A 20,438-nucleotide genomic window follows, 5' to 3' on the forward strand; every position below is an offset into this window, starting at 1 on the left:
GGCCTGTAGGAGTTGGCTCGCCCAATTACATCTATTTTTTATTGGGCTATGCTGATTTAGGAGGCCCATGTGGGTGTTCGAGGGCATCAGGCCTTGAAGAAATTTTTTAGGTTTTACATATGAATATTTTGAACGTTGTATATTTATGCTTTCTGTATATATTGGTAGTGATGGGCGGTCATTAGAGTTAAGAGGGAAATCTTCATGAAATGGAGAGACGAGAGGAAGAGAGCTTGTAATACTATTCTCCATTGTTAGTGAAGCTACTATCAAGACGTAGGCACCTTGTTAAACCATATATATATATATATATATATCCTTATGTGTGGTTGTTTGATTGTTCTTTCTTTTGTTACGTGGTGTCTGAATCGTGAACAGATATCAGTTTCTATTGGTGTTAATGTTTTATTTTATAGCCTTTCAAAAACACAAGATAAATATGAACATGAAAACGGCATGAGAAAAGGATCATTTGCCAATGCTAATGGTGGTTCCTTATTGTTGGAGTCGGTGTAACTTAGTGGCTTGGATTGGTGCCGAGCCCCTCCATTTTCTTTTTTTCTTGTGATCTGAGTTCTCTTTTAAAATGAGAAAAAAAAAAAAAAGATTAGAGATTTCAACCATATGAGATGCACTAAAAGTAAAGATGATAATGTATTAATAAGTGACACGTAGATCAAAGGGATGGAAAAACTATTTCTATAATTTAGAAAATGAAAAAAATATAAATATGGAAAAAATTGCTACTTGGTCGTACACCCCTACACCCAGACACAGGGGGTGGAAAAAGAGCACTATGCACCCCCAGTTATATGTATGTGCACCTCCTCTAGTTGGTTCTTAGGCTAGCACAGTGGCCACACAACCAGGTAGCGATCCCCAACCCATAAAATTAATAGCGTTTTAGAATGTATTATTGACCAGTAAGAAACCACAAATATTAGATAAATACTAAAAATTAGGATGTCTGAAGTGAAAAAAACTTTAAGAAATATTAAAATAGATAAAGCAAAAAGTCCAAACGGTATTCCAAAAGAGGCATGGAAGAGCTTAGGAATTAGTGGATTAACTTGATTGACTAAGTTTTTTTAATAACATTACAGGCACAAGAAAAATGTCAGATGAATGGAGAAGCAGAATTATGGTTTTTGACTTATAAACATAATGTGATATTTAAAGCTGTAATAATTATATAAATAAAAGTTATAAGCTATACTGTGAAATTATGGGAAAGAGTAATTGAAATCTCCCAAGACAAGAAAGTAATATTTCAGATAACTAATTTAGTGTTATGTTTAGGAAGATCAACCACGGAAACTATTTATTTTCCTAGAAGATTAATGGAAAGATTTAGAGAATTTAAAAAATATCTCTGTGTGGTCTTTACTGATATAAAAAAATTAAGGATAGTCTAGAGAGTTAATTTGGTATGTGTTAGAGAAGAAAAATGTTTCGAGTAAATATATGGACATGGTTAAAATTATGCATAATGATGTAGTGATTAGTGTCAGAACTATGGGGGACATGGTAGTGAATTTCAATTACAATTGGATTACATCAATAATCAACTCTAAGCTAGAATTTATTTAGATGAACCAACTAGAGACATTGAAGATCATCTTTTGGCATATACTTTTTTCTTATGATATTGTTTTGGTAGATAAACAAAAGTAGGGATAAATGCAAAGTTGGAATAATGGAGTTCAACTACAGAATCAAAATATTTTAAGATAAATAGAATAAAAATATAGTATATGATGTATAACCTAAGCAACAATAGTACTAAAGGTGTGGTGGTGAAATTTAACAATATGGAGATAACGCAAGGTGAAACTTTTAGGTACCCATGTTCAATCATAAACAAGAGAAATAGAGGATGATATTGCACAAAGAATTAGAATAGGATTGATGAAGTAGAAGGGTGCATCCGGAGTTTTGTACGATTGACTACTCCTTTAAAGTTCGAAGAAAAATTTTATAAAACAGTTATACGATAAAAAATGATGTGTGGAGTTGACTGTTAATTACTCAAGAAACAACAAATATATAAATATAGTGAAGCTGAAATGAGAATGTTGAGATAGATGAGTAGAAAAACTGAAAATGATAGAATAAGAAATGAAAAAAGTAGAGCTAATTTAGACTAGCTCCAATACATGGTAAGTTGCAAGAAAGTTAGCATTGGCATGTGCAATGGAGGCCTTCAATCTTATAACATGGAAGGGTGATTTATTTCATATTGAAGGAGCTAAAAAAACCAAACATAGACTTAAAAGTAACTCTAGGAGAATTGGTGAAGAAAGACATGCATAGCTTAAGACTAGTAACCAATACAGCTTTGAATAGAGCTAATTGGAGAAAAACAATCTATATAGCCAACCCCATAAAGTTGAGAAAAGGTAGAGTTAAGTGGTAGTTGTTGAATTGCATCGTTTTTGGCTGGAGATCTTAATCTTTGCTATTCTCTATTACGAATGAATTCTTCTTCTCCTTTTTGGTTTTTTTGGAACCTGCTTGCTGTCTTGTGATTGCCATCTAAGTGGCATAAAATGTCATAAGAGCAGGATAGTAACATGTAGTTATACGCCTATTCTTCACTCATCAAAGGGAATAGCAAAACATGGGCAGGAGCTAGTGTTAGCAAATAACCACCACCTTTTAAGGTAATTCATCTGAATGCAGAAAAAACAAGTTTCACAAGAGCAGTAAAGGCATTAGCAGGTGCACGCCCCCCCCCCCCCCCCCCCCATTTAATTGGAATCCATCAATAAACTTAGTTCCTACCAAAAAAAAAAAGGGTAAAAGCACTACCAACACTCTGATTGATAGAGGACATAAATATGATCTCAAAGAAACTGAGGAGCTTGGAGATCTTAGAGACCATAAAACTTCTTTGGATAAAAAATTGGAAACATCATTAAATTCATGTTACAAGCTGTGAACAATGTGATGAAAATTTATGTTACAAATTTTTTTGGGGGAAAAAGATTATCTTACAATAGCACACTAAATAATCTGCACAAGAATATATACACTCACTTGTATAGGACTAGCTATAGGTAAATTTACAGTATGGATAGCTGAGCTTCTAATGTTTCTTTATTACTGCAGAAGGCTTCTATCTCACTACTTGTTCAAACTGAGATTACCTCTTCAGGAAGTTCACCTTTGCTATTATGATAACGAAAAGAGAGGCAAAGATAAGAGGTAATGCAATTATGACTGTAGCCAGTAGAGGTAAATGGTCATGTTGAAAGCCAAAGTAATCTCGTAAGAATTCATTAACCTGCTTTCTTTCACCAAACGCTTCAATCTCCTTGTTTAAATCTCCATACTGGGAAGTAACAAAAGCATTGAATGACCATGCAGCTGGGCAGATCCAGTAGCACCACGACCACCACCAGGGGATTTTCTGCAAGGAAATGCCTCAGGATCAAGGCTCTATCACTTGCTCCCCACCGCCCCCCCCAAAAAAAAGAAAAAAGAAAAAAATGCAAATTACAAGTAGAATCATAAAATTATTTTATAAAATTCATATTAAACTTCTATACAGTCAAAAAAGAATGGATGAAGTTATAAAGGGAACATGAGATGACTACTTACAGGTCGTGGTATCAAGAAGCCGGTGAAGAGATTGGATATTGTAAAGAAACTTGACGCATAAACAGAGGCAATTTGAGTGCTTGGGCTCATAGATATGATCAGCATCCCCAGGTAGACCAAGTAGAGAATTGTGAAGAATTGCGTCCCAATATACCACAGGAATTTATATAATGATGACGGAAACCCAATTGTGAAGTATGTAGCAGTCCCAAAGATTGATGATACAATGATTACATAAGGAATTTCAATTGCTATCTGCCAAGAAAGAGAATTATAAAGGGTGAGAATGACTCATGATTAATTTAAAATAAATAGATGATGGGATTACAAAGCCATAGGTCATTAGAGCCAATCACTGAAGAGTTTGGGTCATGAGAAGAGGAGCTTGGATCCTTTGGAATGCATGTTCTAGCCTTCTAGGGATTGTCCTGCAAGCCACATTCAAGGCATAGGAAATTCATTAAAGGGTTGTTTTGGTCCATTTACTGTTGTGGATCCATTGACTAAAATAGTTGGGATAAGACTGAGTTGTTGTTGTTGTTGATCCATTGACTAAAACAGCATCGGATTCTTTTTCCTCACTCTTAAAGATATCTTCTGGGGATTACACCTAGAATGTTCATTGTGGGGGATCTACAAGGTAAGAAGATGTAGACACCAAAATTTGGGGTGGTCTTACTCAAAACTGTAATGCCCTATTCATGCAAATTCTGATGATGATAAGAAATATATAAGTGGTTAAATAACATAGTAAGTTGAACCAATGCCCTTGGCTGCTTCAACGGTCAAAAGCTTATATTGTACCTTGGGAACCAGGGATCAAGTATTGGTACCTCAAAGACCTAAAAAAATATAGTAAGTTGAAGGAAAACTGAGGAATCTCAAGAGCAAATTCAATGTTAAATTGTAAAATTCAACAAAAGTCCTTTGCTTGGTATGACACTGTTGATTGTACTCTTAAGAAAGTAATACATTCCAGGATTCTACGTGTTGGAATCTGGGGGACCATTAACTCTTTTGTCTTATGACCCATCAGATCATGCCTCTTTAGTTGAAAATATACACATGTAAGAAAATGTTGAAGTAGAATATAGGGAACCAAACCTGTGCAATGGAATAAGCATGGGTTGAGTACATTCCAGCAAATCTTTCCCTGTACATTACAAGGCGCTCCTTTATCACGGCATGCTGAACTGACTGACAATTATTGACACCAAGAAAAGTCATTGAAGTGAACAAGAATCCTGCTATGTTAAACAGGTCCTGCTCTTTTTCTCTGTAATGCCAAGGGACAAACAGAATTAAAAGGATTCATCAACAATATATCTCAAGACAATCCACAATAGCAAGAATAGCAAGGCTGACTCTCATACCATAAAGCTTATGCACAAGAGTAATGAAATGATGTACACTGGGGCCATAATTTAAGAATTCATGCTACATTCTTCAGACTGCGATTGTTTGAGTTTTTGAAAACAATTCCAGGAAAAAGAATCATTCGTATAGAGAAAAATCATCCCTCAAAGAAATATAATTGTAATCATATTGCAAATATTTAAAATAAAATTATCTATTACATAGGGCAAAAGTTGTCTTGATGGTCCACCAATGAAAGAAAAATATGAAAGCAGTTGCATGCAATCTTAATCACCAACTTTTCCTGCTTTTATCTAACAAGCCTCCGATTAACACCATGAAACAAACCTAAAATAACCTAAAACAATGACTTTCTAAAATTCATCATTTCAACGAGGAAAACAAACAACTAAACAATCTATTTCACCATGCAAGTCCACCTAATGCACAGTTTTGCAATAAAACTCAAATTGGAAGCAAGCTAGGTCTTCTGAATAATAATAGGATTATCTGTTGCTTTTAGAGATGCCCACAGATCCTGCTCTGGATTGCTTGATAGAAATAAGGATCAGCTGAAGCCAAACGAGTTTCACCATCCTGGATTGGCCAGGATATGTCAGAATTGGCTGATCCACCAGGTTCTTTTATGGCCATGTTAAACCTGCTTTTGGGTGGCTTTAAGGGCCTTGCAGAATATTTTTTGGAATTTCTACTACATAAGGGGTTCAGGGTAAAAAGGAGGGTCTCTTGTGAGCATCTTTTCCCTCTCTCTCTTTAAGATGTGGGCATTACATGTTCAAGCATTCCTGAGTCTAGTTAAGATTTATTATGTGATCTTAGGATCAACATTAGAAAGTTAGTCTTCAAATTGGTTTGAAAACCTGGTCAAGTATAGTTACTTTTTAATATTATTTCTAATCTTCTAATAAGTCACCCCATTTAGCTAAGTTTCTCCTATCCTGCTGGGCTGTGCCACTTTCCTCTCATCCTCACCTCTCTATTATAGCCCTTTATCATTTCCTTTTTTCTTATTTTCTTCATTTTCCCAACTTCGTTTTGCACGGATCCTTGTAACTGACCCCATTAAGTTGGGACGAGGCTGAGCTTGTTTTAATCTTCAAATAAGTCACTGTTGTTATTGAGGATTTAGAAAGTCAACATTTTTCTGCATTACAAGAATATAAGCCCATAAAAAGGCATGGGAACATCCAAGCTTGTAATTGGTTTAGTAAATTGAAGTATGAGCTGTTGCTCCAGTTTTCTACTACTTCAAAATATGTGTCTGACAATTAGAGCATTAATATTTTAGTCTCCAGCTAAGTTGTTGAGAATTCTCCAGCTGCTTCTAAAATTCCATTAATATTTTGTTCTTATTATTGAGAGGGGAATCTGTTATAGTTTGGAGAATTTAGTGGTTTCTCCTGTATCATTGGCCTATTGCCTGCAGGTTCTTAAATCTTTTTTACATTAAATGGAACGTAACAAGAAATTATCAATCACGCTGATCTTTTGAAAAGTATCCATCAAATCACCTCAAATGGATGGCTAAGACAGATGATAGAATCTTGATAAAATATAGCGAGATAACCCTAGCAAAGTTAAATGCCTCATATTACATCAAACACCTGACATCAGATTTCAAAACATGGACTATATGTAGTTGAATATGAAAAAAGAAAAAGAAAAAATGAATGACTTACATTGTCCTCCCACGGTTCCAAAAGAGTAAACCAAAGAATAGTGATGAGACAAAGGAAAAGGAGATCCTCTTCAAGTTGTACTCAGGAGCTCTCCAATACGACAGGGAATGCTTCCAAAAGCATGCTGTGAATTGCCCCCATGTGCTCACTGGAAAACGAGTATCAAATTGTAGATCATTTGATCCTGGAGGAGGTTTACTCAACTTTTTAACCAGTCTTTTGGCACTCCTATATACAAGAATTACAGCTTGATTACAAGTCAGAAAGCAAGCCCACAGAAAAAAAATCCATAGGCACATGTCTGAGTGATACTTACTGATAAAGTGGTGAATCTTTATAAACTTGAGCAAAATCTACACTCAGCTGTTTTTCAATTGATGTTGAAGTAACTTCTAACATCCATGTGGCTGGGTTGTAATTTTTCTTTATCTTCGGCACTCCCGGAATTGCCTTTAAGAAACAAATAAAAAACTGTCATGAAATAAAGAAGAATCCCATAAAATAACAAAACCCAACTGTGGACAAAACATGCTTTCTGCAAATAGTAACCAACTTGCACATGGATAGCTCAAGAATAAAAAACAAATTTCAGCAGGTACTAGAGACTACCTCAAAGTAGTCGATAACACTCTTAGAATGCCAGCCTAGGTCACCAAAATAGATAATCTGACCACCCTTTTTAATTAGGACGAGCTGCAAAGAATTGTCTTTGTCATTAGGCCTAGAAATTCAGTAATAAAGATATTCATGTGATAAAAGTGACATACAACATAAAGAACTACAAGTAGGGAAATCTTATGGTCTCTCTGACGATTCACAGAAAAAATTATTTGATGGAAGTGCCTATATAACGGAACTGAACTTAATGCTGGTGATACCCCTATGCAGAAGAGGGGGAAAAAAAATACTAAATAAAATGACAATACTGGCATTTGAAAATTCATTAAAACTTCAATCTGATATAAGCATTAAATCATGATGCAGATATTCAGAATTTGGAAATGTCCTGAGTAAAGTTCATGGTGTTTGAGCATATATATATATATATATATATACTTTTCTCTTCTAAATGACTATCTTAGTTGACAATGTTATCCATTTCAGTATTTTTACACTAGTTCTGCATTGCTTGGAATAATTGGATAAAAGAGAGTATATTTACACTCTGAAGCAAGAAGCCTCGGAGGATTTTGGTTATCAAGGCCATTTAATGTTCCTTTCTTTTCTATGGGGTAAAGCATGATTGATGCAGATCAAAGCCTGAGAATCAACTTCAGAGAAAAAAAAAAAGTAACCGATATGGGTCCCACGCCAGCTTGTAATGTGGAGAAGACTTGAAGATTACCTCTTGATTTGTGGGCCCATGGCCAGCTCATATGGACGAGTTAGGCTGAAATATTTTAGGAAATTTTTGATTGATGTATTTTGTATTTTCAGATTTTCTTCTAATAGTTAGGAAGATATTATCTAGCTAGTTTCTAAATTAGTTTTTACTTTTAGAAAGTGGGAATTCTAATTTAATAGGTTTCTATCTTTGTAAAAGGGAGGGATTTTATTTGATTTGATTTGTAATTAGTTTCCAAATAGGATAATATCTAGTTGTAAAGGGATTCCTTTCCTTTCCATGCAAAGAAGGACCCAATTTTGTAATCAATTTAAAGTTTATAAATAAAGGAAGAAGGCTGATCTACAACTCAAGATTGAATGAAAAAAAAAAAGCTTTGTGCTGGAAAACTGTGAGATGCAGTGCTATGAGAGACAGTTTGGGCAAGATGCCCTAGGGAAGAGTGAGATGCTTGACCCAACCTATCCCCTTCCCCATCTATCTTCTTGTAGAAACGCAACCCTAAAATGATGCAGAAGATAATGGAAAAACAAGAACAAGCAATGCACAGATTTACGAGATTCGGCAAGATTGCCTATGTCCTCGGTGAGATGAGATCTAGCTTTACTATCAATAGAGAATATGGTTACAATGCTCGTCCCCCACACCTCTCAGTATTGCTTGCATTATAGAGAAAGAAACTATTGCTACAAATATATAGCGAAAAACCCTAATCCGGAAAGTACACAACTACCCTCAAAAAAAAAAATTCGAGCGGGGGGTTGTGCCCCCCTACACCCCCTCTATGCAAGGAGGCCTCCTACCCCCTTGCAACCCCCACGACCCGCTAATAGGCTAGTGGGTCCGTTGTCATGTCTGTCGAGGAGCTACACCAGTACTCCCTGGATTAAACTGTGATGGAATACAAGACATTGTACACCAACACTTCTTTTGTTTATTTTTTCATCTATAATTTCTGTTACTAGTTTCCTGCGACACCATCAAATCTGAAATTTCTGGACAACAAGTTTCTTGGAGATTCTATCAGTTACTGGAATATCGATCTTACTGTAGGGTTGGTTCTTACCTGGAACTTACTCAAACATTAATGATAGGGTACCACTGAGAGACATTGTAGTGTATAATGCTAGACCCATTATATGCCAGAAAAACATGCTAGCACTTGGTACTCTTAAATAAAGGCTGCATCTACTAGGTTGTTGATAATAATGAACTGCCCCCAATTAATGCCATTCTGGGCCTATATACTGGAGAGACACAAAGTTGAGACTTTTACCAAGCCTGTCAAATTATTGCCTCATGAGGTAGGAAATGTGTACAAAGCACACAGCATTATTATTAACACATGTACTGAAGCTGGCTAGAGGAGGAATGAAACGTTAAGGAGGATGATTGATCAAGACATCTCCAGTCTTCATCTCATATCCACGTTTCTTTCCTTTCCAAGCTCAGAAAAACAAACAAATTGATGCCTCTATGATACCCCTCACATAAAAACATCCTGCCACATTCACTTGTAACCATATAGATGATAAAATCATATCTGTCAATCAAATGTTTTCCGAAACAAAGAAGTGATAATCCTTATCCACATGCTTGTACAGAGTTATCTGGATTTTGAATTGGGATAATCCTATTTAAGAGACAAGGAATATTTTACCATTAGTTAACAGAAAAAGTGGAATACCTCATCAAATGATTCAAATATGCTAACACTTGGCTGGTGAATAGTACAGACCACTGTCCTTCCAGTATTAACTACATTTTTCACTACACGCATCACGATAGCAGCAGTTCGGGCATCTAAACCTGTTGTAGGCTCGTCAATAAACATAATTGATGGGTTTGCAACAAGTTCTACAGCAAATGTAAGTCGCTTGCGCTGCTCAATTGAAAGACCACTTATTCCAGGACTCCCAACTAAAGTATCTTTAATTTCATCAAGCTCAATGGTCTCCAGAACTTCATTCACAAAGGCCTGCAGAGTAAGGTACATTGCATAACTATCACTAATTTAGAGATAAATTCAACATGATCAAAGCTAAATTTTTTTAACATTCCAAGAAGCAACAAAGATACGTTAATATTGACAAATCATATAGGACCTTATTCTGAACATGCTGGCATTGAAAGGTTTCCAAATGGATTTTCTTATTGAATTAGTGAATTTGAAGCTTGAATCTTCGAGTAATGGTCACAGTCATTGAATAATTCCTGTATGTTTAACCAAATATTTCATAAACTATGATCTTGATACATTGTCAAATCACAATCATCCAATCATTGGTAATTTTTACTGCTTTAGCTAATATTTTTTCTGTTTTACAAAAGTTTAAGTGTAAGAAACTCCAATGAGAAAATAAAACAAACAAAAGAAGTTTTAGAAATAAGTCACAAAACGTAAGAGTCGAGAGAGCAGTAAAATACGAGAAGCTAATTTTCAGGAACCCTTTATTAGTGTTGATTCAAGGCCATGATCCATCTAAGAAGTGTTCGAGATCTCAACCAGTTTGGAATTAATTCCAATGTGACTTGTGTTTTTTGGTAAATAATTTCAAAAGGCAGAATTTACAATGCGAAGAACAGAGCGAAATTTTCTCTGTTCCTTATGTTGAAATGAAAGAAAAACAGATCAGGTCAATTTGTCCATTAAATCAGTAAGAAAATGTTAGCCAAAACCAAAAAAAAAAAAGTTCATTAACCAAGAATCAGAATTCCATATCAAATATGAAGAAAACCTCAGAAGTCTCACGGGTTATTCACTTATTATTTCGTTATAATGCCCTTAAGCATGCTAACCAGAACTCAGCATGAAGAAGTTTGGGTTTTGGAAGATGGATGAGAAAGATCAAATTTCCCCTTCCCTGTTGACTAGCATAATATTAAGTACTATAGTGATCTTACATTCTTCATGTCATTACTGATCTCTGAACCAAGCCGCAACCAAGCTGAATGGATTACAGATTCTTCTACAGTAATGTTTGAAGAATGAATGTCGCTCTGTTCACAATAACCAGAGATCCTTGAAAATGTATCCTGAACCTTGGGGTAACCTCTGACTCTGATGTCTCCATAAATAGTTCCAACGGTTTTTCTTCCAGAGAGAACATCAAAGAGTGTTGTCTTCCCAGCACCACTAGCACCCATCAGAGCTGTAAGAACATGGGGCCTGAATGCACCAGTTATGTCTCTTAAAAGCTGCTTATGAGTTGCACCTTTACCTTTCATTCCCTGCAGTTCAAGTAAAAGTTCAATCCCCACTAGTTGACTCTTAAGATTTTTTTATCCAAAAATGTTGGAACTGTCATGTCTAATGATATGTATGGGATAGTTACCTGAGGCACTTCAACAAAATATTGCACATTCTCAAACGACAATGTTACTGGCTCAAATGGTAAGATCATCTTGCCTGCAAGACAATCCCGAAGCATAAACAGTCCTAATCTCTAAAAGAACAGGAGAGGTAGATAAAGAGGCATTAATGGAAGGAAAATAGTTAGACCACCTCTCTTTTTTTCTACACCATATCTACTTTCATCTACATTGGATAGCAGAGGAGAATCTGATGAAGGTTCTATCCTCAACTCCTCCTCAATTATACTTTCACTCCTATCTTGAAGTTGAGAAAGCTTTTCGGAGGATATCATGGCCCGAGACTTGCTTGGAGCTGAATTAGATGAGTATCATGAGAAAATGCAAAGAGGACAACAAAGACTAGAATTCTCATAAAACAGATTATATGTGAAAGGAAAAGCTCAACACAGTACCAACTTACCCCTCAAGTATGTCAAGGCCAATGTATAGATAGTTATCAAAAGCACAATGTAACCAAACAAACCTCCCAACGATATCCAATAAAAGTCATCCTCATATAGAATCCCCCTTCTTCTCATTACTTTCTCCCCCAAGCTTTCATTTCCAGATGATATCTTCCCACATAAATAAAGAGAAAACACAATCACTACTGAGACATTCACTATTCTTCTACATCCATGCAGCTGGTGCTATAAAATGAGGACGCTAAAAGTTGAATTTGTTAGACAAGGTGACTTATATAAAAGCACGGTTCAGAAACTCACCAAGGTGATAAAAGTTTATGGAACTTAATTCAATCCTCATTCATGTCAAACAAGGTGTGACTAGTCAGGCCAAAGGCCTGGATACCCATCATTAGAGAAAAAAAAAAAAAAAGACAAGGTGTGACTGAATTTTGAAGCATGGCTCAGAGACTCATCAAGGTCATGAAGGTTTACCACGAAGATTAATCAAATATTCATTCAAATTATTCATCTAGACTCAAGTGGATTCAAATCGAATAACTTCTATAGCCTACCTTTAAAAAAAGGGGAATTACAGCACGGGGTGGGGAAGAAGGATCAGACTGCAACCTTTAAACCAAAGCATGATTCTATTCTTGCTCTTGTCCATAATTTGAAAGGACTTAATATACTTTAATTCTTTTCTCATCATTGAAGTATGTTTAACCTTTTGGAATTCTCAAAGAACCTTCAAATACTTTATCTATTCTCATGTTTTGGAAACAGTTTTTAGACATATCCAAGTGATCCATCGTTAAGAAAGACAATAAATAAATAAATGACTATTATTTGTCAACTCTCACCATGACCCACCTTTTTCCACCGAGTAGATCGGAACTCATTGACCGTGATACCTATCTCCGCATATGACAATGGAGACAGCCAGAATGTCCAAGACATCCAAGATGGAATATATGCTGCAATTAAACCCATAAAATAAACTTCAAGTTGATGATTTCCAATAGAGCTGAAATGCAGTGCAATCATTTATCCTTACGAAGTGGAAGAACGAAGCCTCCTAATGACAAGCTTGCAAATGTAGCAAAACTTCCCGCGACAGTAGCAGCCATGTAAGTTCGGAAAACTGATGCAAGAGCACGTAGTTGCGACCCAGACAGTAGGTGCACTTCAAACAGTAGAAGGAACTGACAGAAGAATCTAGAGGCTTCTGGGCTATACCCAATAACGAAGTAGGTAAGAGAGGTCAAAAGAAATGCTGCTAATACAGAATGTGGGATCTTAAGCACAGAGGAGGGTAATGAGAATGCCCAGGCCGGATAGAAGTACAAATTTCTTTGTTTGTAGAATACAGGTAGCCTTGAGAGAATCATTGTCATCTCAGGGTTGTTGTTGATCGTAATCATAAGCAGTAAAAAGAACAAAGAACCCATATAGAGATTAGCATGGATAGCATCAACACCCATCCGTGTACGCAGAAATACAGTCATTGTGAATATAGCAAGGACAAAGAGCTGCATTATTAAGGGGAAAAGGGATAAAAGAGAAATGTATCAGAAAAATAAAAACTTACAGTTTTAGGTTTGTCATATCATGGACGAAATTTAATTAAAGCATGTGTGTTTAACAAATTCCTGAGAAAATAATTTGTTGCCATAAGTGTTGTATTTGTTGTTTCACACTTTCCAGAAACCTTCTAAGTTTGTGAAAATATTAACATATTTATCAAAAAATGAAGCCACCCAAAGAAATGAAGAAAATACTGACTATAGAAAGAAAAAAAAAAATATCCACCTGGATTGATCTCATTACATAGACGTGAGGACTTCTCCTTGCTAGAAGCCACTCTCTGCTACAGCAAGCTCTAAATAGTTGCCTTTTACTGAGGGAGTACTTACTGAAGGATAAAGCATCCTTGTTGTCCTTGAGAATTGATAATGGTCGAGAAAGCTCCTTCAATAACTCTTCTCCCACAGAAAATGAGTTGAACCTCTGTGAGAATTGCTCGACTGAAACATAATGGTATGGCAAATCAGGGTGGTACCAATACTGTGCTTGATCTTTCTTGGATATAACCTATGAAGAATCAAAACTGATGACTTTTCTATTTATAAACAAGCGATGAAAACCATGAAATGCAACAGAGGATACCATACCTCATGGAGGAAGTCTGCTGGGCTTTTCCTTTCAGGGCACTTAAAACCACAGCTCTCAAAAAACTCAAGAACACGATCCCTAGGACCGTGATAGATTGTCCTCCCTTCTGCCATAAGGATTACATCATCAAAGAGATTGAAGATCTCAGGATCTGGCTGAAGAAGTGAAACCAATGCTGTTGTTTCCATAATGTGCACAGAGTGCTGAAGACATGACAAGATCTGAAATGCGGTTGAGCTATCCAAGCCATTTGATATTTCATCCATGAAGAAGGTTCTAGATTGCCCCACTATCATTTCTCCTATCAACCAAAACTCATGATTGTTATCGTAAAGAATGCAAAGTAATTAAATATATAGCACATATTTCAATATAGGAGTGTTATTTATCACTTTCTATATGAACAAAGCAGTATTACCCAATATCAGAAGCAACTCTGAGCTTCTTAGGATAGATGACCCTGGTATATATTATTTAGTTACATGATTCATTTTGGTAATGGTTGAGGTTCTTGAACTATCAATGTTCATATTTTATTTTTACAGAAGGACCTCGACAAGACCCATGAAGAATGGTTTTCAAATGTTGCACCTTTGTATCTCTCCAGTGGTGGAAAATAATGTGCTTAAAATAACACAAGTATCTGTTAGTTTATAACTGTTTCTTAATTAATCAAAAGCCAAGGTCTCGGAAATGGTTGTGGTTTTCTTGAGTACCTAGTGTTACTCTCCTCTTCTCTCCACCTGATATGCCTCTTCGCATTGCATCACCCACAATGACACCAGAACAAATGTCAAGACCAAGTATCTTCAAAATGTAATCCGTTTGAATACTTCTCCGTGAGCCCCCAATCGATAATTCCTGCATAAATAAGGAATTTTAGCTGTATCAACATTTTGCAATTGAGCTAAAAATTACCGAATTGCAGAAAATAAATAATTAGGAAAATAAACCACCTTCATGTAGGCTTCAATCACAGGATCAGGGGCTATCCCAGCCTCTTTCTCTCTTTGCTCGATCTCCTTCACGATTTCTTTCCACACAAAGACAAGAATATACAATCTTAAAATTAATGTAATCTGTCATGATCAATTGAAGTGTCAAAAGGGAGGTGTGTGGTTGGGGTAATTACCAGCCATTCTTCCAACTCCCTGGCAGCGAGCAGAGAAATCAAAAGTTTCTCTCACAGTCATCTCAGGAATATGGAGGTCATTTTGGCTAACATAGACAGCTGTTTTCTGGGGAATGAATTCGTCTAACTTGAACCCATTATAGGACACTAGTCCTTCTACCTAGATGAATAAACAGAAAATCAGAAAAAGTTGACAACCCAGTCATTTCGATTGCTCAAAACTGATACAACCAAAAACCCCCAACCACTGAAACAGAGAGAACCCAAAGGCAGTGTCCATTAGCATGAGAAACCCATAGAGAAACCCAAAGCATTCATCAACAGAAGAAAACCAAAAGACCCAGTTTTGTCACTGCCGTGAAGAAAATGGAGAGAGGAGAATCATAAAGAGAAACCTGAAGAGAGTGATCAAGTCCGCTTGCAAGTGCACGTAAAAGGGTAGTCTTCCCGCTGCCTGGAGGGCCTAGTAGAAGAGTCATTCTGCAAACACATATCACCCATAAACATGCTAGGTTAGATGGCTGCTCAAGAGTCAAGACAAGGGCCATGATGGTTGGCTTTCATGAGGAGTTGAGGACGCTGCACTTATGGGTCCATGTGAAATAATTCCTAGTTTCCTTGAGCAGAAAAGCATTTTTTTTTTTGGCTACTCTATCCTACTAAACACTGTTGGTCAATGGCCGGCCTATTGGGTGCTAGTAGGATCAATGGCCACCTATTCTTATATACACACACATCCACACACCCAAAGTGACAAGGGGAGGATGTCGACTCTTCAAGCCATGGTAGCTTTTCCCGAAACACAAAAAAACAGCTTTTCCATAAACAGTCTCTATAACAGAATACAATGGCTTGGGTTGAAAACTTCATTCATCCTGTGTCAAAAAAAAAAACCCATATCGGACAGAAAATTTCACATTGGTTATAGCAATTTCATCCTCAGCACAGATCATAATATTTTTGTCCCTATAAAGGAAAATCAACATGGCCTTCCATCCCATCGGAACAAATGACCTTCCACATTTATCGTACAACTACTATTATATTTATCAAGAATATTATAACAATCTTTCTTGGACTGATCCATACAAATGAAATTCACCCAAGGAAAAACTCAATGGTGGATACGAAAATGATTCTAGTATGAGAACTTGATTCACACTCCAATTGCCTAACTATCTACCAATGAGTTAGAAATTCATCCCCAAATTATATGATGATATTATTGAAAACTGTCTAATGCTATAAAACTCCATACCTAGAAGGCTTGATAATACCACTCATGTTGCGTAAGATGGTGATCTTTATTTCCTTTGTCTTGAAACCAAATGTCTTGAGTGTTCCTCGGGCCAATGCCTAGAAGAAAAAGAAAAAAAACATATTATTATTAACCATATAGGAGAAAGTCTACCTGATCAAGTTGAAAAAATTGATTTTTCCCCCAACTCTAAGGGGTCATATCTTTTGACTCGGGTGGAATTACAGTTGCCATAACCCTAATTCTGAAGTGGCAACCAATGCTCACAAATGATTGATGGCTCATCTTTGGACCGGATTGAGGGACAAAGCGCAAGTTTAAGGGGTGCATTGAACCTTCAAAGTTTTATGCACATTATGATTTCTAATTTTGCTAGTTTCGATTATTACATAACTTACAATATTTTATTTCTTTTTTTATAATGACCTACTTATAAATAGGTCAATTAAAGGCATTTTGAAGTTTCTTCTTTCTTGTTGGGTCAAGGTTACCTGCACCTTATGGATTTGATGGTTCGTTACCACTATAATAAAATCTAGCCTCCACAATTCGACTGCATCACTAATGTAAGCCCCGAATTATTCAAGGGAAATATATTATCTGATGATCATGATACCGATGGATTATTTGACATGATAATAGAACATATATTTCAACTAGAAGGTTTTGTACCATAGTCAATATTAATCTTCCACTTTTTCATGTTTTCTTCTTTTAAAGGAGCATGGAGAATAAAAAATAAAGGAATTTTGGATTGGTGTGATTTCCTAAAGATGTACTATGAGAAATAAAAAATAAATGAAAGGAAGAAAATAAAGGTATATTTTATAATATTTTTTAAATTTTACCATCACATTTCGGGAGGGGATGAATTCACCGTCACAATTACATGTTAGAATTAAAGTAAGAGTAATGAAATCAAATTAACTAAGGGAAAAAAAGGAAAGATATCAGAAAAATTAATAGGAATTGAAATGTCATTTATATGGCTCGAAACAAATACCTGTTATATTCCCTATTAGATAAGGGGAAAAAAACGCTACCTGGTAATGTAACTCCTGCATTTAAACATAGAGGGAGTAAAATGATGGCTCTACCCTTGTGAAATATAAAATACCTACCCCTCTTTATGCCTTCTTTGCTCCCTCAATGTCTTTGCATGGTGCAGGCCACATGATCGGGTAGCGTTCTTCTCCCCTTCAAATAATGAGAAGAGAGAAATTTACATGGAGATTTGTTTTAACAGCGTTGAAGAGTGTGGGAAGTGGTTTCCCATTAATCACTTCGCAATTGGCTTCCACACGGAGTTTGTCAAATCTCACTTCCACTTTGTGTAAACTAACACCCACCCTGCTCGCATTAATGCAACCCAAATATATATTTCTCTGTTAAAATCCAATAATGAATTTCATATTTTATTCAAACAACATGAAAAACTTTAAGAGAGAGAGAGAGAGAGATGAAAACCTGTTTAGTCTTTCTCTGATCCTTTCCAACAACCGCCGATTCTCTCTTGGAAGATCATTGAAAATGGCTTCAACGATATCATTTCTTCTCTCTTCCCTACTTTGCTTCTTCGCCATTATTTTCTCTCTCTATTATCTCATATATCTATGTTTTTTGATCTATTTGTATCCTTTAAGAAGACAAGAGACAAGTAGTGATTTGACAAGAGGCTCTTACATGAACAGCTTCTTTTCTCAAAACTCAAAAGTCCCAGCGGGAGAGCGAAAAAAGAGCCTGATATGATTGATAGCCAAATCCAAATAATTAATGAAGAAAAACAACTTTCTGTTCCATTTCATTTTTTTGTTATTTTTGGGGGAAGGAAATTCGTTGTAACTGAAACCCGATTCAGTTAACAATGGTTGCACGATATGCAAGCAAGGGCATTTTAGTGTAGTTTACCTCATCTAATCCAGGGCATTTTGGTAAATACAAGTGTAACTTACCTTAACCTACGGCACTTTTCCATTTTTGAGTTATCAAAGCAACAAAATAAATTCCTGCCAACAAATTAAATAGGTAAGTGAACCTCGAGAGCGGATCAAGTTCATGCACGATAATGTATGAGAACATCCCTCATTCATGGATTTATAATCAGTTTATCTCTCTTCATTTAATAGATTCTAAATTCAAGGACCATGGATGTACGAGAACATTCTCGTTCATGAACCTGTTCGGTTCACGTGAACCCTAGTTGAGGTTCTTAGCTCATGGTTAAGAGCCTTAGGTCAAGGCTAGATTGGTTGATTTATTGGATGAAAGAAAATAGAAAAGAAACAAAAAATTCCCTCCACCCATTGTTTAGTCGTATAGAGAAAATCGAGAGAAACTATATATACGTATTATGACCCAATTGATTTATACCCTAAGAGTTTGAAAAGTTTACATAGACACTTTTTACATTTTAGATTTACATTTTAAATTTATATTACAACTAATCAATGTCCGTCCTTTCAAGGTTGAGACTTGAGATATCAACTTAGTGAAAACATCCTCTACTGTGGGTGTGGCAAACATTCGATGGCGAAAACAATATCAAGGCGCGTGTCAATATCATCTTGATCGTCCAATGCTTTCCACATTGCCGCACCCATGGCAGACAATCATCGTTCAACAACGTACGTAAATATGTTGATAGGAGCTCTATCTCTTCCCCTTCACATGGGGTCATAGTCTCATAGATTTCGATCTTACTTTCTTCTTAGTTTCTTCTATTTATTTATTTGTATGCGGTTACTCTTGTGAGGGTTTGATTGAATCTCACAGGTTTAAGAGTTGGGATTTATGGAACCATAATTTGGAAAAACTTCTTCACTGCGTTTATCCTCATTGTTGCAGTCCGCAGTTTTAGGTTTTGAGGTAATCCTAAACACTATTATGTGTATTTGACCAAAACTTGTATCCCACGTTCTATGCTGCGGAGAAGCAAAAGTTTCTCGAACATTCTCCACCCGTCAACAGCAAAGGAAGGAGTTTATTATTATTATCCAGTGGACAGTTGGACAGAAAAAAGAGAAGTCGACACCGGTGGGCCATGGGCCCATGAGCACCGACACGTAAAAATTTTACCGTGTTCTAAGACAAAAATTGGAAAACCAAATTATAAAAATAAATAAATAAAAAGAAGAGTGGCTTCTTTATCCTCTTCCTCTTCTCATCCATCGACCAAACTCCAAAATTCGACCCCACCGTTTCCATTTTCCACGAAACTCATCAGCCTCTTTCCGTCTTGGATCGAAACCCTCATCGCCGTTTACGCGGCACACCGTTTGTCAATTCTTCCCATCACCACCACCTCGATTTGCGTGTTATTCACGAAGCCCCACAACACGACGACTGACCCCTCTGGAAGCAAAACCTTCTCTCTCTCTCTCTCTCTCTCTCTCTCTCTATATATATATATAAAACCCCCTTCACACCCCCATCTCCTTTTCACTCTCTATCCACAGTTTGCAATGGCGTCAGGGGTGATGCACAGATCTCTTCCGTTTTCTTCCTTTCTGGGGTTCTCTCTCCTGTTGGTGTTCTTCTTCCTCAGTTGCTCTTCCTGGAGGATGGTTGATGGGTATGGTGGAATGCCAGGAGGAAGGAAAGAGGTTAAGGATGTGAAGAACAATAAGGAGGTTCAGGACCTGGGGAGATTCTCTGTTATGGAATACAACAAGAATCCAAGCCATTATCGGCAAGGGCAAGGAGCACAAGGCCCTCTGGAGTTCAAGGAAGTCGTGAAGGCGCAGACACAGGTGGTTGCAGGGTTAAAGTATTACCTCACCATCTCTGTTTCTCAGGGCGGAGTTCCCAAGACATACGATGCTGTTGTGGTTGTGAAGCCTTGGGTTCATCAGTCCAAGCAACTCCTCACCTTCACCCCTTCCACTAATTGAAGAAGACATGCTTTATCCGTCTCTGTAAATCTAAAATCGGCTTCTTCTGTCGGAGACGATTTTGAGTTTGGTTACCTTTCAGAGTATTCCAATTTAGTAATGGTTGTAACTTTGTTACTTTGGTACTTTGTTCATGTCAAAAACTGAGTTCGGTAAGATTCGCCTTCCTCATTAATCCATTACTGTTCTTGCTTCCATTTTCAATCCTGATGGAGCCAACT

The 20,438-nt window shown here is 36.6% G+C and overlaps 2 protein-coding genes across 6 annotated transcripts; one reads left to right on the forward strand and one right to left on the reverse strand.

Annotated features, from left to right (window-relative positions):
* Positions 1-2,860: 2,860 nt before the first annotated feature.
* Positions 2,861-18,005, reverse strand: LOC122089421 (pleiotropic drug resistance protein 3-like). 5 transcript variants are annotated; one of them, XM_042659139.1, is made up of 23 exons: positions 17,795-18,004; positions 17,554-17,677; positions 16,328-16,425; positions 15,465-15,549; positions 15,070-15,229; positions 14,894-14,970; positions 14,654-14,798; positions 13,937-14,238; positions 13,575-13,856; positions 12,820-13,294; positions 12,636-12,739; positions 11,780-11,933; positions 11,510-11,671; positions 11,340-11,413; positions 10,909-11,235; positions 9,692-9,982; positions 7,269-7,352; positions 6,976-7,109; positions 6,660-6,887; positions 4,708-4,879; positions 3,604-3,858; positions 3,287-3,412; positions 2,861-3,171 (listed from the first exon to the last, which is right to left on the reverse strand). In XM_042659139.1, the coding sequence occupies exons 1-23, from the start codon at positions 17,908-17,910 to the stop codon at positions 3,163-3,165; spliced, it is 3,984 nt and encodes a 1,327-aa protein (XP_042515073.1). In that variant the 5' UTR covers positions 17,911-18,004; the 3' UTR covers positions 2,861-3,162. The 5 variants fall into 5 exon arrangements, with proteins under 5 accessions (XP_042515073.1, XP_042515072.1, XP_042515075.1 ...); XM_042659138.1 differs by having other exon boundaries at positions 2,861-3,412; positions 17,795-18,003; XM_042659140.1 differs by lacking the exon at positions 2,861-3,171 and having other exon boundaries at positions 3,314-3,447; positions 17,795-18,005.
* Positions 18,006-19,542: 1,537 nt separating this feature from the next.
* On the forward strand, positions 19,543-20,414 carry LOC122089424 (cysteine proteinase inhibitor B-like). The gene has a single exon (XM_042659146.1). It carries the CDS (start codon positions 19,789-19,791, stop codon positions 20,215-20,217), a length of 429 nt encoding a protein of 142 aa, XP_042515080.1. The 5' UTR covers positions 19,543-19,788; the 3' UTR covers positions 20,218-20,414.
* Positions 20,415-20,438: the final 24 nt, after the last annotated feature.

The sequence above is a fragment of the Macadamia integrifolia genome, chromosome 9 (genome assembly GCF_013358625.1).
Source record: "Macadamia integrifolia cultivar HAES 741 chromosome 9, SCU_Mint_v3, whole genome shotgun sequence".
Lineage (NCBI taxonomy): Eukaryota > Viridiplantae > Streptophyta > Magnoliopsida > Proteales > Proteaceae > Macadamia > Macadamia integrifolia.